Raw genomic sequence first — 14,510 nt, 5'->3', positions numbered from 1 at the left:
CTGTGCCCCTCATTATTTTATAGACCTCTATAAGGTCACCCCTCAGCCTCCTACGCTCCAGAGAAAAAAGTCCCAGTCTATCCAGCCTCTCCTTATAACTCAATCCATCAAGTCCCGGTAGCATCCTAGTAAATCTTTTCTGCACTCTTTCTAGTTGAATAATATCCTTTCTATAATAGGGTGACCAGAATTGCACACAGTATTTCTTTTTTTTCCATCAGGCTAAGATACTTTATAAGTACAAGTATTTTTGCTTTGTGATTTTACTGTCCTGGATTGCGATATTCTCTGTCACCAGAGGACTAGGAAGTTAGTAAAACAGCGTTGTCTCACAGTATAAAGGCAAAATACTGGAATCTGAAACAGAAAATGCTGGAAAATCTCAGCAGGTCTGACAGCATCTGTGGAGAGAGAACAGAACCAATGTTTGAGTCTGGATGATCCTGAAAGGTCATTTTCTGTTTTTGTCTCACGGTAGGTGATGTTCAGCCATGCGGTTCATTATAACGTTTGATTTTTGAAGAAAAAACAATGACACTTCTCTTACATATTTACTGTTTTTAAAGTTTAGTAAGTAAGCTGCAAAGACCCAAGAACTGTGCTACCTGCAGATAGGGGAGAGCTTCCACACTGCCCTGTGATGCATTAGACCTGAGACCATTCAGCTGGTTCCTCGATACCTCCTCAATTCATGACAGTTTTATTTATGACAGTGACGGGTGGAATTCTGTTGGGTTTTATTGCGAAGAGGATGGAGTACAAGAAGGGAAGCTTTGCTACAATGATGCAGGGGCTTTGGTAAGACTACACTTGGAGTACCATGCATAGTTTCGATTGCCATATCTAAGGAAGGATATATTTACATTAGAGGTGATAGAGAAAACGTTCAGTCCTTTGATTGCTGGCATGATAGGGTTGCCTATCTGGAGAGATTGACTAGAATAGGCCTATAGTCTGAAGTTTAGAAGAATGAGAAGGGATCTCATTGAAACATAAAACATTCTTCGAAGACTTGACAGAGTTGATGCTAAAGGGGCAATTCCCCTGGCTGAAGACCCTAGAAGTAGGGGTCACAATCTCCGAATAATGTCAGCGGACCATTTAGGATTGAATGGGCGGCACGGTAGCACAGTGGTTAGCACTGCGGCTTCACAGCTCCAGGGACCTGGGTTCGATTCCCGGCTTGGGTCGCTGTCTGTGTGGAGTTTGCACATTCTCCTCGTGTCTGCGTGGGTTTCCTCCGGGTGCTCCGGTTTCCTCCCACAGTCCAAAGATGTGCGGGTTAGGTTGATTGGCCATGCTAAAATTGCCCCTTGGTGTCCTGGGATGCGTAGGTTAGAGGAATTGGTGGGTAAAATATGTAGGGATATGGGGGTAGGGCCTGGGTGGGATTGTGGTCGGTGCAGACTCGATGGGCCGAATGGCCTCTTTCTGTACTGTAGGGTTTCTATGATTTCTATGATTCAAGCAGGGAGATGCTTCTTCAATCGAGAATTCTGAATCTTTTTGGATTCTCTACCCCAGAGAACTGTGGGTAGAGAATCCAATTCTGTCATTGAGTATATTCAAGACTGAGATGGATTGTTCTTTTAAACTCTAATGGAGATCAGCAGGGAGGTGGAGATGGGTGGCACAGTGGTTAGCACTGCTGTGTCTCAGCGCCAGGGACCTGGGTTCAGTTCCGGCCTTGGGTTACTGTCTGTGTGGAGTTTGCACATTCTCCTCGTGTCTGCGTGGGTTTCCTCCGGGTGCTCTGGTTTCCTCCCACAGTCCAAAGATGTGTAGGTTCGATGGATTGGTCATGCTAAATTGACTGTTAGTGTCAGGAGGATTAGCAGGGGTTACGGTATAGGGCCCGGGTGGGATTGTGGTCGGTGCAGACTAGATGGGCCAAATGGCCTCCTTCTGCACTGTAGGGATTCTATGAATTGAGGTGGATTTTATTGAATGGGGAGCAAACCTGACGGGCCTAATACTTATGTTCTTACACTGATTTCCAGAAGGTTGTTATATTCTGCTAATTGGTGAACCTTCTTTAGTTCCCTCCCACACCCTACAAAATACCATGTCTTCTGACCCTTCTGTGAAGATTGGTTCTGGAGCAATTCTATTCCACTTCATCTTGGGTGTTATGAATACCCCTTTGTGGATGGGGGGAAGTGCAAAGAAAGTAGACCTACCTTGACATCTAGAGAGTATATTGTATGACGATGTAAGTGCCATTACCACTGAAGGAGTGCTCCTCTGCAAGTCAAGCTACACACTCATGGATCATACAGTTGACAGATGTAAATTTTCTGGAACAGAGGACACTGGAAAAACTCAGCAGGTCTGTCAGCGTCTATAAGGAGAGAAACAGAGTTAACATTTCGAGTCCATAGACTCTTTGTCGGAACTGAAGGGAGGGAGAATGTGTCACAACTGTAGAAACTGCAACAAAAAGTAAAAGAAATGAATTGAAATCCTGTCAGAAAGAACCTCCATTCGGTTCTGACAAAGAGCCGATGAACTTGAAACGTTAACTCTGTCTCTCTCTTAGCTGACAAACGCTGGCAGACCTGCTGCGCTTTTCCAGTGCCCTTGATTCTTGTTTCAGGTTCCAGCGTCTGCAATATTTTTGCTCTTTTTAAATCTAGAGCTGTGTCTCTGATTAAATTTACCTTCTCTCCCTCATAGTGCTTTGTTTCTCCAAGCCCCTTGGTGAACTGGTAATTTGATGACCCTCCCATCCCCTGTGTCTGCTCACCCGGCTCCATTGCCACTTGTCAAGCAGTGACAGTTGTGAACTTACTGTGAAAGAGGAGGGTGCTGGATTTGGAATCTGAAAGTAAAATGCTAGTATTTGGTCCACCCTGCCTCTTTGAAAAAGCTTTCCAATTTGTCTCACGTCCCTGTGTTCTCACCCTGCTTTGCGTTTTTTTTCATTTTGACATATATATCCAATTCCCTTTGGACAGTTCCTACTGATTCTGCTTCCGCCATCCTTTTGCGCAATGATTGCAATAATTTGTTGCATTGAAACATTTGGTCTCTTTTGCCAATTATTTTAAATATATCCTCTGCCCTTCCAGGCAGCTTTTCCTCATTTACTCTTATCAAAACCCGTCATACTTTTGGACACCCATTACACAGTCCTAGTCACTTGATAGTACAGAACTTGAGTATCGCTGGAAAAAGATACATGCTGTCAAAGCTTTGTGTCTTCCATTCATCAGGAAAGACGCAAGAATGCCAATTTTCAAAGGGGGCAACAGTTTATACTGTATGAGAGAACCAATCGATACCTTTCTTGCAAGACTTTGTTCTCAGATTATTCTGTTTGAGTGCTCATAGTATGTCTTATTTCAACAATTCTACAGTCTCTTTACTTTCTGGTAGCTTCCAGCAATGCGGGTGGTCTATCGTAACCACAGTCAGAGTGGCAGGAATAAAAGCAAGTTAATGCAGATACTGGAATCAGAAACCAAAAGAGAAAATGCTTGATAATCTCAGCAAGTCTGGCAGCATCTGTAAGTCATGATGTGGAGATGCCGGCGTTGGACTGGGGTAAACACAGTAAGGAGTCTAACAACACCAGGTTAAAGTCCAACAGGTTTATTTGGTAGCAAACGCCACTCGCTTTCGGAGCGCTGCTCAGGTGAGTGGGAGATCTGCTCATAAACAGTAAACAGGGCATATAAAGACACAAACTCACTTTATAGAATAATGAATAATGATTGGAATGTGAGTCTTTACAGCTAATCAAGTCTTAAAGGTACAGCCAATGTGAGTGGAGAGAGCATTAAGCACAGGTTAAAGAGATGTGTATTGTTTCCAGACAGGACAGCCAGTGAGATTTTGCAAGTCCAGGCATGTTGTGGGGGTTACAGATAGTGTGACATGAACCCAAGATCCTGGTTGAGGCCGTCCTCATGTGTGCGGAACTTGGCTATCAGTCTCTGCTCAGCGACTCTGCGCTGTCGTGTGTCGTGAAGGCCGCCTTGGAGAACGCTTACGCGAAGATCAGAGGCCGAATGCCCATGACTGCTGAAGTGCTCCCCAACAGGAAGAGAACAGTCTTGCCTGGTGATTGTCGAGCACTGTTCATTCATCCGTTGTCGTAGCATCTGCATGGTTTCCCCAATGTACCATGCCTCGGGACATCCTTTCCTGCAGCGTATCAGGTAGACAACGTTGGCCGAGTTGCAAGAGTATATACCGTGTGCCTGGTGGATGGTGTTCTCACGTGAGATGATGGCATCCGTGTCGATGATCCGGCACGTCATGCAGCGGTTATTGTGGCAGGGTTGTGTGGTGTCGTGGTCACTGTTCTCCTGAAGGCTGGGTAGTTTGCTGCAGACAATGGTCTGTTTGAGTTTGTGCGGTTGTTTGAAGGCAAGAAGTGGGGGTGTGGGGATGGCCTTGGTGAGATGTTCGTCTTCATCAATGACATGTTGAAGGCTCTGGAGGAGATGTTGTAGCTTCTCTGCTCCGGGGGAAGTACTGGACGACGAAGGGTACTCTGTCCACCGTGTCCCGTGTTTGTCTTCTGAGGAGGTCGGTGTGGTTTTTCGCTGTGGACTCGCATTCCAATCATTATTCATTATTCTGTAAATTGAGTTTGTGTCTTTAAATGCCCTGTTTGCTGTTTATGAGCAGATCTCCCAATCACCTGATGAAGGAGTAGCGCTCCGAAAGCTAGTGGCGTTTGCTACCAAATAAACCTGTTGGACTTTAACCTGGTGTTGTGAGACTTCTTACAGCATCTGTAAGGAGAGAGAAGAGCTGACATTTCGAGTCGAAAGCTTGTCAGGGCTCTTTTCTCTCCTTACAGATGCTGCCAGACCTGCTGGGGTTATCCAGCATTTTCTCTTTAGGTGTCAGAGTGGCAGGGGTTGTTTCTGAGTATGTATAAGCCTCTTCAGAAGAAGCACAAAGTTAAAGTGTTCAGAATCTCTAGGCACTTTCAGAAATAGATTTTATGCCCAGTTTATACTTTATTTATTTTTGGCTGCTTAAAGCAACCAGACATGATCAGAATAACCCAGGTGAATATTAGATTATATAAAGACAAAATACTGTGGATGCTGGATTCTGAAACAGAAAATGCTGGAAAATCTCAGCAGGTCTGACAGCATCTGTGGAGAGAGAAAAGAGCTGATGTTTCAAGTCTGGCTGTGGGGCAAGGTGTAAAGCTGACCTCCAGCCGCTAGGGGGTAGGACAGTGGGCGGACTCCACCGCAGGCACCAGGGAGTCATCCTGTCGCCAATGTTCAAACAAGCTCCACGCTGATTGGGTGCAGTGAGTAAGGGCTTTGCTGATTCGCCACAGCAATCAGCCCCCGCGCCGGATGAACGGAAGCGCTGCTTCCAAGATGGCGGAGACTGAGGGGCGCGCGCCGGGGCTGGAGGGAAAGAAGCGGAGACTCGCCGACGGCGGGGAGGAGGCGGCCCAGCAGCCGGAGGGAAAAGAGGCGCAGGCCGAACGCAGCAGCTTCAACCTCAACAGCTTCAGCGTGGAGAAAATACTGAGGGAGAGCGCGCGGGAAAAGCTCGTCTTCATTCACGGCAAGGTGCGGCGGGGCCGCGCGGATGGAGGGAGGGGGCGTGGCCGAGCCGGAGGAGGGAGGGGGCGTGGCCGAGCCGGAAGAGGGAGGGGGCGTGGCCGAGCCGGGGGAGGGAGGGGGCGGGGCCGAGCCGGGGGAGGGAGGGGGCGGGGCCGAGCCGGGGGAGGGAGGGGGCGGGGCCGAGCCGGCGGAGGGAGGGGGCGGGGCCGAGCCGGCGGAGGGAGGGGGCGGGGCTACGTTAGCACATTGTTTTTAAATATGGACACTATGTCCGATGCTATTCCTTGACTGTGTCAACACATCTGTATTTTTGTTGTAATCCCTGTTATAAAGGACAACACAACATGATTAATAATAATGATGTGTTGATGTCGGCGTTGGACTGGGGTAAACACAGTAAGAAGTCTCAACAACACGTTAAAGTCCAACAGGTTTATTTGGTAGCAAAAGCCACTAGCTTTCGGAGCACTGCTCCTTCATCAGGTGAATTGTCTTCAGCCAGGATAGTTCGTGAGATTATCCTAACTGTCCTGTCTGGAGACAATAAAATCTCACTAACTGTCCCGGCTGGAGACAATACACATCTCTTTAACCTGTGCTTAAAGCTCTCTCCACTCACATTGTCTGTACCTTTAAGACTTGATTGCCTGTAAAAAACTCGCATTCCAGCCATTATTTTGTAAATTGAGTTTGTGTCTATACATGCCCTGTTTGTGAACAGAACTCCCACTCACCTGACGAAGGAGCAGCGCTCTGAAAGCTAGTGGCTTTTGCTACCAAATAAACCTGTTGGACTTTAACCTGGTGTTTGTGAGACTTCTTACTATCAATAATAACACTTAGAAGTTTCAAACCTTTTAAAACATATCCTGCTTTTTTACTCACCATCCGCTGCCTCGGAAAAGCAGCCGGCATAATTAAGGACCCCACACACGCCAGACATTCTCTCTTCCACCTTCTTCCTTCGGGAAAAAGGTACAAATGTCTGAGGTCACGTACCAACCGACTCGAGAACAGCTTCTTCCCTGCTGCTGTCAGACTTTTGAATGGACCCCCCTCGCACTAAGTTGATCTTTCTCTACACCCTAACTATGACTGTAACACTACATTCTGTACCCTCTCGTTTCCTTCTCTATGTTGGTGCACTTTGGCTGTATAACGCGCAAGAAACAATACATTTCACTGTATACTAATACATGTGACAATAATAACTCAAATAACATGTAGGCGTAGAAATAGGCCATTTGGCCCGTCAATTCTACACCGCCATTCAGCGAGATCATGACTGATCTCCTCAGCACACTCTCCAAGAACTTGACATTCTTTCCACTCCTTCACTACTTTTCAGCTGAGACCAAAGTATGGGTCTCAGTTGACTTTCAAAGGTTGAGAGAGGTGCTACTTTCCCTTTTGCAGTGTGGTCCTCCATTGAATGAAGCAAGGCATTTTCTCTGGAAGACTCATCAAGAATGGGAAGTAATAGTTGTGGCCTAACCTGAATTATTATCACAATATCTTCTGTGTGCTTGATTTGAAGCTATCACATGATACCCATTTGCCCTCACACTCCAATTAGAGTACACCTAAATTTAACAGGGGCAGAAAGTAGCATTAATCAGGCCACAGATGCTGAAGCCTCATATCCTTTTGAGTCTTAGCATTTTAATTTCAACTCATTTCACCATCATCCATACATCCCGGTTACAACATGTTTAAGAATCCACGATCAAGGAAATTTTCCAATTTTTAAGTTGACTTATTAAAAGGCAGTCAAATAATCAGAAAATGCAAAGCTGCTTACAGTAATGATTTACTTTAACAATACATAGAGTATAGTATTTAATATACAAATAAAATTACTTTGGTTCTCTGGACCTCAGATTCTAGTGTCGGTGTTGAGTTACCAACCCCTCCGCCCTCACCCCTGCACTGCCGAACAGGATTAGTCAAAGAACGCTCACTTATGTGTGTTGAATGCTTTATGCACACTCTCAGCAGCTTCAGTTTCACCTGTGCATGTTTCCGACAAAGTCTCTGAATATGTTTGCAGTCTCCAGAGTGAGCCGTTCCTTTTCTGGTCAGTGACAAGTCGGGACCTCTTTATGAGTCTCTGTCTGCCTTTGTTGAGAGGTGGCCCTCCCTTATGGGAAGCCATTCATGTTATCCAGGATCTCACCATTGATCTTCATTGATGGGGGGGAGGTGTTGTGCTGTGGATGCTGGCTGGAAGAGGACCTTAGTTTTCTGGGTGTTAAGTGAAAGTCCTTCTCATATACTCGAGAAAAGGAGTTGATAATGACCTGGAGCTCATTTTCTGAGAGAGCAAACAAGTGTCATCTGTATCTTGAAGGTCTGTGATTGAGGTTGGAATGATTTTAGTTTTGGATTGGGGGTAGGTTGAAGATGATTCTTACCTGCTCTGTAGATTTATCACCACAACTGTGTGTAATTTGCTGGAGGTGAGCTGCAGTATAGCAGTGAGGTACATCGAGAATAGGGTTAGTGCAATAACCCCACTCTTCACTGACAGAGGGTCAATTGGTGACAAGGATTACAACTTGAATGTCATCATGCAGCAGGCAGAGGAGAGCGACAGATTTCTGCAGGCAGGTAAATTTGAGGAGGATACTCCATCAGACTGAGTTCGAGGCTTTTGTGAGGCTGAAAAGAACAATGCACAGTGGTTAGTGCTGCTCCTTGCGTTATTCTTGGACTTGCTGTGCAATGAAGGTTACGGCTGTGATGCCTCTCGGGTGAAAACCGCACTGCTCCTCTGGTGATTGAAGAGGATCCTTGCAACGACCTTCTCTGACAGACAGCAAGGGGACTCCTTTGTACTTACCGCAAACTGATTGTCTCCCTTCTTGAATAGAGTCACAATCTCAGGGTCCCTGAGGCACACACACACCCATTCACATCCATTCCTTTTCCCAGATGAAGGAAATAAGATTATGCAGCCAAGCCAGTATATCTCCGCTGTGTTTCAGAATTCCGGTAGGGATTTAATCTGCAGAGACTGTTGTTGTTTTTGGATTATTGTATTGTAATTGCAAACGTAAGTTAATGTCAAAATTTAAAAGGGACATGCCCCTATTGATTAAAAGTCTGCATGCGCTGGAATGATGATTGTTTCTGGATGCAGATGGCGGGGAGGAGGTTCCTGGCCACTCTATCCACAGTTGGGCGTGGTAATAATAATTGCTGACACTCGACCCCTTCCATTCTGTGAACACCAACTTCACTCATGGACCAACATCACTCCTTATCATCCTGTCACATCTGAAACAGGTCATTCAGATCCCTCCCTCTCTTCACCCCAGACGCCGTCTCCCCTCCCCCCTCACACACACACTGCTCTATTCTGGTTTTCGCTGAGAAGCCTCTGCTGCCTTTCACTTGGAACAGACTCAATCCTTCATGTCGCATAGAAAGAATTCATATTCATGTATCACTTCATTAAGGGCTCCCCAGAGCATTTCACTGAATTCCATTGAAATTGTAGCGACTGTTACGTAAGCAAGAGTTCTGCATACCACCCTTTTGAGCACATTCAGGATGCATTGTTATTCCCTTAGTTGGTTGAATCCACCCACCAGTCCAGCCAACGAGAGGCCAGTTCACCAAATCTCAAATAAGAGAGAATGTGGAGTAGGTGCCTGAAATAACAAAGGAGAACTCTGGCAGTTTTGGTGAATTCCTCTGAAAGAAGGGGCAGTGAGCTGTTTTTCTCTAAAAGCGCAGCAAGTAACTAATGGATGAGATCATAGAATGGTTGAAGCATATAAATTGGCCGTGTGACCATGCTGCCTCTGTGCGAGAGTAATTCAGCTAGTCCCAATCTCCTGCCTTTTCTCCATAACTTCAAATTTTCTCTCTCCAGTTTCTTATCCAATTCCATTTTGAAAGCCACATTTGAATTGATCCCTCCTACACTCTCAGGCACTGCATTCCGGATCCTAACCACTCGTTGCATGAAAATGGATTTTTCTCGTGTAACAGTGAGTTGCCTTTCTGGTTATGGGAATAGTTATTCTCTATCTGCTCTATCTAGTCACCTGGGGATTTTGAACACCTGTATCAAACCTCTCATCAGGAAGAACAGACCCAGCTTCTCCAATCTATTTAGATAACTGAAAGCACAGATCCCTGGCACCACTCTCATAACCTTTCATTTCACCCTCCCATCTTTCATAAACCTTGGTCCCCAGAATTGGCCAAATACTCCAGCTGTGGCTGGACCAGTATTTCATAAAGCTTCATCATAACGTCCTTGCTTTCATTCTCTACGCCTCAATTGATTAAACCCAAGATTCCATTTGCATTTTTAACCACTTTCATTGATTTGTGCACATAAACCCTTGGGTCTTTCTGTTTCTGCGTCCACTTTAGAATCGTACTCCCATTTTACATTGCCTCTCTTCATTCTTCTGACAAAAATTTATCTCTTCATGAATCTCCACCCATTGCCTTTCTAAATCTTCTTGAAATCTGTTACTATCCTCACAGTTCACAACAGCTTTGTGTCAGTTGCAAATCTTGACTTGTGTCTTGCATACCCAAGTTTAGGTCATTTTTGTATATCAGGAAAAGCAGTGATCCGAGCACTCATCCTTGGGGAACAGCGCTCTATACATTCCTCCAATCTGAGAAACAACTATTCACCTCCACCCTCTGTTTCCTGACACTCAACCAATGATGTATCCACGCTGTCGCTGTCCCTTTCATTCCATAGGCATTTGCTGGAATGTGGTATTTTATCAATTGCTTTTTGGAAGTACATATACACTACATTAACCGCATTACCCTTATCAACCATCTCTGTGGCCTCATCAAACAGCCCGTGTGACTGTTCGAAATGATAATCCGGGACCAAAATTAAAATATTTCCCATCGCCAAGATTGAACTGTAGTTGCTGGGCTTTTCCATTAGTACGTTTCTTGGGGAGGGTATTTAAACTCCATTGAAGTTACTGTGAAAATCCCCTAGTCACCACACTCCGGCGCCTGTTCGGGTACATCACTCAGGGCCTGAACACCACCACCAGGGACCTGGGTTTGACTCCCAGCTTGGGTCACTGTCTGTGTGGAGTCTACACATTCTCCCCTTGTCTGTGTGGATTTCCTCTGGGTCTTCTGATTTCCTCCCACATTCCGAAAGACATGCTGGCTAGGCGCATTGGCGATGCTAAATTCTCCCTTGCTGGAGTGTGGCGACTAAGGGATTTTCACAGTAACTTCATTGCAGTGTTAATGTAAGCCTACTTGTGACTAATAAATAAGCTTTACTTATGTTTTTGTTACAAGATCATTAAAAATACCAAGTACAGCACAGGAAACAGGCCCTTCGACCCTCCAAGCTGATGCATAACCCAAGTGATGCATAACCTTACAAAAATTACATAGTTACAGAAGTTACCCAATATAAAACCAGCGCTGGAGAGATGATTAGTGTGGCCAAAGTTAAGGCGACAAGATTCACTTAAAATATAACATGACACATTAACTGATATATTCCTCAGTCATAAAAGTCAAAAGAACTACATAGCTACAAAAGCTAATTACAGATCTTAATTCTAAACTTACAGAATCAACGATGGCTACATACTGTGAAGAAAAATGAATGTTTCTTCCTTTAAAACATTGTAAATTAAATGACACTAATTTAAGGCAAAAGGCCGTTCCACAGTAGGCCTTTTATTCTTATGGGAGTACAACAGATAAGTCTTAATGGCTAGTGAGGTTGATGGTCTCAGACCAGAACTGTTCAACCATGACGTCTTGCATCCTTGCTTTGGTCGTACGGCTTTTCTCTATTGTTAAGTATGATTGAGACTGCTAATCAAAATGTGCTTGTGTCCCATAATTCAGCTTAATATCATATTATGTTAACATACTTCAGTTGCTTAATTACTGCACATAATGCAGGGTGGCACAGTAAAGTCCAAAGATCCTGACTGCCAGTGCATTTTTATTAAAGAGCCAGAGTCCTGAATAACTGGTAATGTTTGCCAACTGCTCTGGGAAAAAGAGCACCTGTGACAGAGAGAACACTTTCACTGCTGTCTCTCCCCTCCCCAGCTCATTCTCTGTTCAATGCACAATGCCTGAAGTTTAGGAAAAGGCGCTGCTGCCTCACAGCGCCAGGGACCCGGGTTCAATTCCGGCCTCGGGTGACTGTGTGGAATTTGCACATTCTCCCCGTGTCTGCGTGGGTTTCCTCCGGTTGCTCCGCTTTCTTCCCACAGTCCAAAAACGTGCAGATTAGGTGAATTGGCCGTGATAAATTGCCTCATTGTGTCCCAAGATGTATAGGTTAGGAGGATTAGAGGGAAAAATATGTGGGGTTACAGGGATAGGGCCTGGGTGGGATGCTTGTCGGAGGGTTGTTGCAGACTCGATGGGCCGAATAGCCTCCTGATCTGTAGGAATTCTATGATTCATAACTAATTGTAAATAATTATCAAAATAAACTTTTTACACCGTACACATTTTTTAAGCAGCGGTGTAACATTTGAAGCTCTCCAGTTCCCTGGCACTATATCTAAGAAAGATTGGAGGATTATTGTCAGTACTTCTGTAGTTTCCTTCTGTACTTCCCTCCATATCCTTGGATGCCTTCCGTGATTCTGATGATGTATTTATTTTTAAGTACAGCTAACGTTTCTCATACATATTCTTTATCAATTTTTCTCCCATCTAGTATCTTAACCACCCCCTCTTTCACTGGGATTTCTGCAGCATGCTATTTCTTGGCGTAGACGCATGCAAAGCTCTCATTTAGTACTTTAGTCATGCCTTCTGCCCCATGCATAGATCATCTTTTTGGTCCCTAACTGACCGCTCCTATTGCGACTCTTTTACTACCTACATGCCTATTGAAGACTTTTGGATTCGCCGTACGTTAATTCTCAAGTTCCTATCATTCTCTCTTTGCTTATTTCCTTATTAACTTCCCCTCTGAGTTTTCTATATTCAGTCTGATTCTCACATGTTGGCATCCTGACATCTGTCATACACACCATTTTTCTCCTAATTTTTGCTCTCTATCTCCTTCATTTGCTTGTTGCACTTTTCCCTCTTGTGGTAATGGACCACGCAGGATACGAACCATCTCGTCTTTAAGGGTAGCCCATTGTTCTGTTCCAGTTTTTGCCTGTATTTGACTCCAATTTAATTGGACCAGATCTGTGTTCTCATTGAAACTGATCTTCCTCCAATTATTTTTACTCCAGAATTGTTCCTTGTCTTTCATAACTAACCTAAACCTTATGATACTATGAACACTGTTCCCTACTAACACCTTATTCCCCAGAACCAAATCCAGCAATGCCTCCTTCCTCAGTGGGCTGGATGTGTACTGTACTGATCAAGAGATTTCCCCGAACAGATATCAAAAACTCTTTGCACTATTACTATCCTGTGTATGTTAGAATAATTGAGATTCAGCATTATTACCATATAGTTTCTGACCCTCTTTGTAATTCTTTTCAAATATCCTCCTATCTTTCCTACCAGTGGGTGGCATATAAAATATACCCAGCAGTGTAATGACACCTCTTGTTTCTTAATTCAGACCAAATAGACTCTCTCCTTGACCCCTCTCTGCCTTTCACCTTCACTCCTGTTCTGTCTCCTGCTCTTGCACCGCTCCCGTTTGCGCTCGCGCGCATTCTCTCTATAATATTCTCCTTAATCAACACTGCCACCCATCCTCCTTTCTTTCCCGATGTTTCCTGAACATCTTGTCTCCAGGAACATTCATAGTACCTAGCCCTGTCCTTGTTTGACACTACAACATCATATCACAATGTGGTTATGTATATCTGCTGCTCACCAATCATATTGCCTACGCTTTGTGCATTTATGTACATTCTGTACAAATTAATTTATTCCTTATAATGTTTCTTCTTGGTCTGACCCCACCTAATACCTTACTATTTCTTACTCTGATGCTCTCTGTCTCTCTCAATACTTTGCGCACCTTGCTTCTCCCTACAAACCTTATATTCTTGTCCCCGTCCTCTGTGGGGAGAGGGACAGAGAGTTAATGTTTTGAGTTCATTCTCACTCTTCTTCAGAACACCCCGAGAAGACCTTTTCTTTGCTTGTTCCATTGCCTCTTTATCCTTGCACCAGCAACTGTTTTGTCATTTGATCTCTCATGTCTTTCACCCGATCGTGACCCTTTCCTGTTGTTCTTTTTCCCACCATTGCCCCCTTTCATTTGCTTAAAACCTATTACAAATCTAACTTTTTCCAGTTCTTTGCAGGGTCGTCCACCTGAAATGTTAACTCTGTTTCTCAAACTACTGATGCTGCCAAAATGCTGAGTGTTTCCAGATTTCTAACATCTGCAGTATTTTGCTTTTGTTTCTATGTGATGATGGATTGAAGGACTATTCCTTTTGGCCAGTTATGGTCAGACTATGTTTATTAGAGCAGACACGTTGCGCTGTACTTTCTCGTTGTGATAGAGGGCTTTATTTTGGTAAAAGATTTCTTTAATGTGGCAGGTTGGACAGGATTGCGGAGAAGCCCAGGATGCTGTGGTCATTCTAGAGAAGACACCTTTCTGTGAGGAAACCCTGCCGCAACTTCTCAACAAGGATGCAGATCTCCGCCTTCAGATGAAGAATGACATCTACAGCACACACCACCTCTACCCTCTTCCATCTTTCAATGGTATGATACAGTCCAGGCCAGCCCTGATGTCCACACACAATTGGGCAGCATCAAGCTGGGCTGTAGCTTACTTTAGAACATTAGTTCCAGTTTAAATGGTTTCTAAATGCACTTGGCTGAAATGCAGTTGGGTGGGAAGCTTTCACACTTGTCCACTTAAAATTTCAAAAGTCCGGGCAGCATAGTGGCACAGTGGTTAGCACTGCTGCCTCTCAGTGCCAGGGACCTGGGTTCGATTCCCGGCTTGGGTCACTGTCACGTTCTCCCCGTGTCTACGTGGGT

General features: G+C 44.7%; 1 protein-coding gene across 2 annotated transcripts in view; it reads left to right on the top strand.

Moving 5' to 3' along the window:
- The first annotated feature begins 5,330 nt into the window (after positions 1 to 5,330).
- dcps (decapping enzyme, scavenger) overlaps positions 5,331 to 14,510 on the top strand; it is a 70,419-nt gene continuing 61,239 nt past the window's right edge. The window contains exons 1-2 of one of the 2 annotated variants that reach the window (XM_078198818.1): positions 5,331 to 5,552; positions 14,060 to 14,228. In XM_078198818.1, the coding sequence (XP_078054944.1) occupies positions 5,331 to 5,552; positions 14,060 to 14,228 (391 nt within the window). The remainder of the gene's footprint in view (positions 5,553 to 14,059; positions 14,229 to 14,510) is intronic. The other variant, XM_078198819.1, reaches the window with a different exon arrangement.

The sequence above is a fragment of the Mustelus asterias genome, chromosome 27 (genome assembly GCF_964213995.1).
Source record: "Mustelus asterias chromosome 27, sMusAst1.hap1.1, whole genome shotgun sequence".
In the NCBI taxonomy this organism is placed as follows: Eukaryota; Metazoa; Chordata; class Chondrichthyes; order Carcharhiniformes; family Triakidae; genus Mustelus; species Mustelus asterias.
The sequence above is the reverse complement of the archived record's forward strand: the minus strand, read 5'-3'. Positions and strand labels throughout refer to the sequence as shown.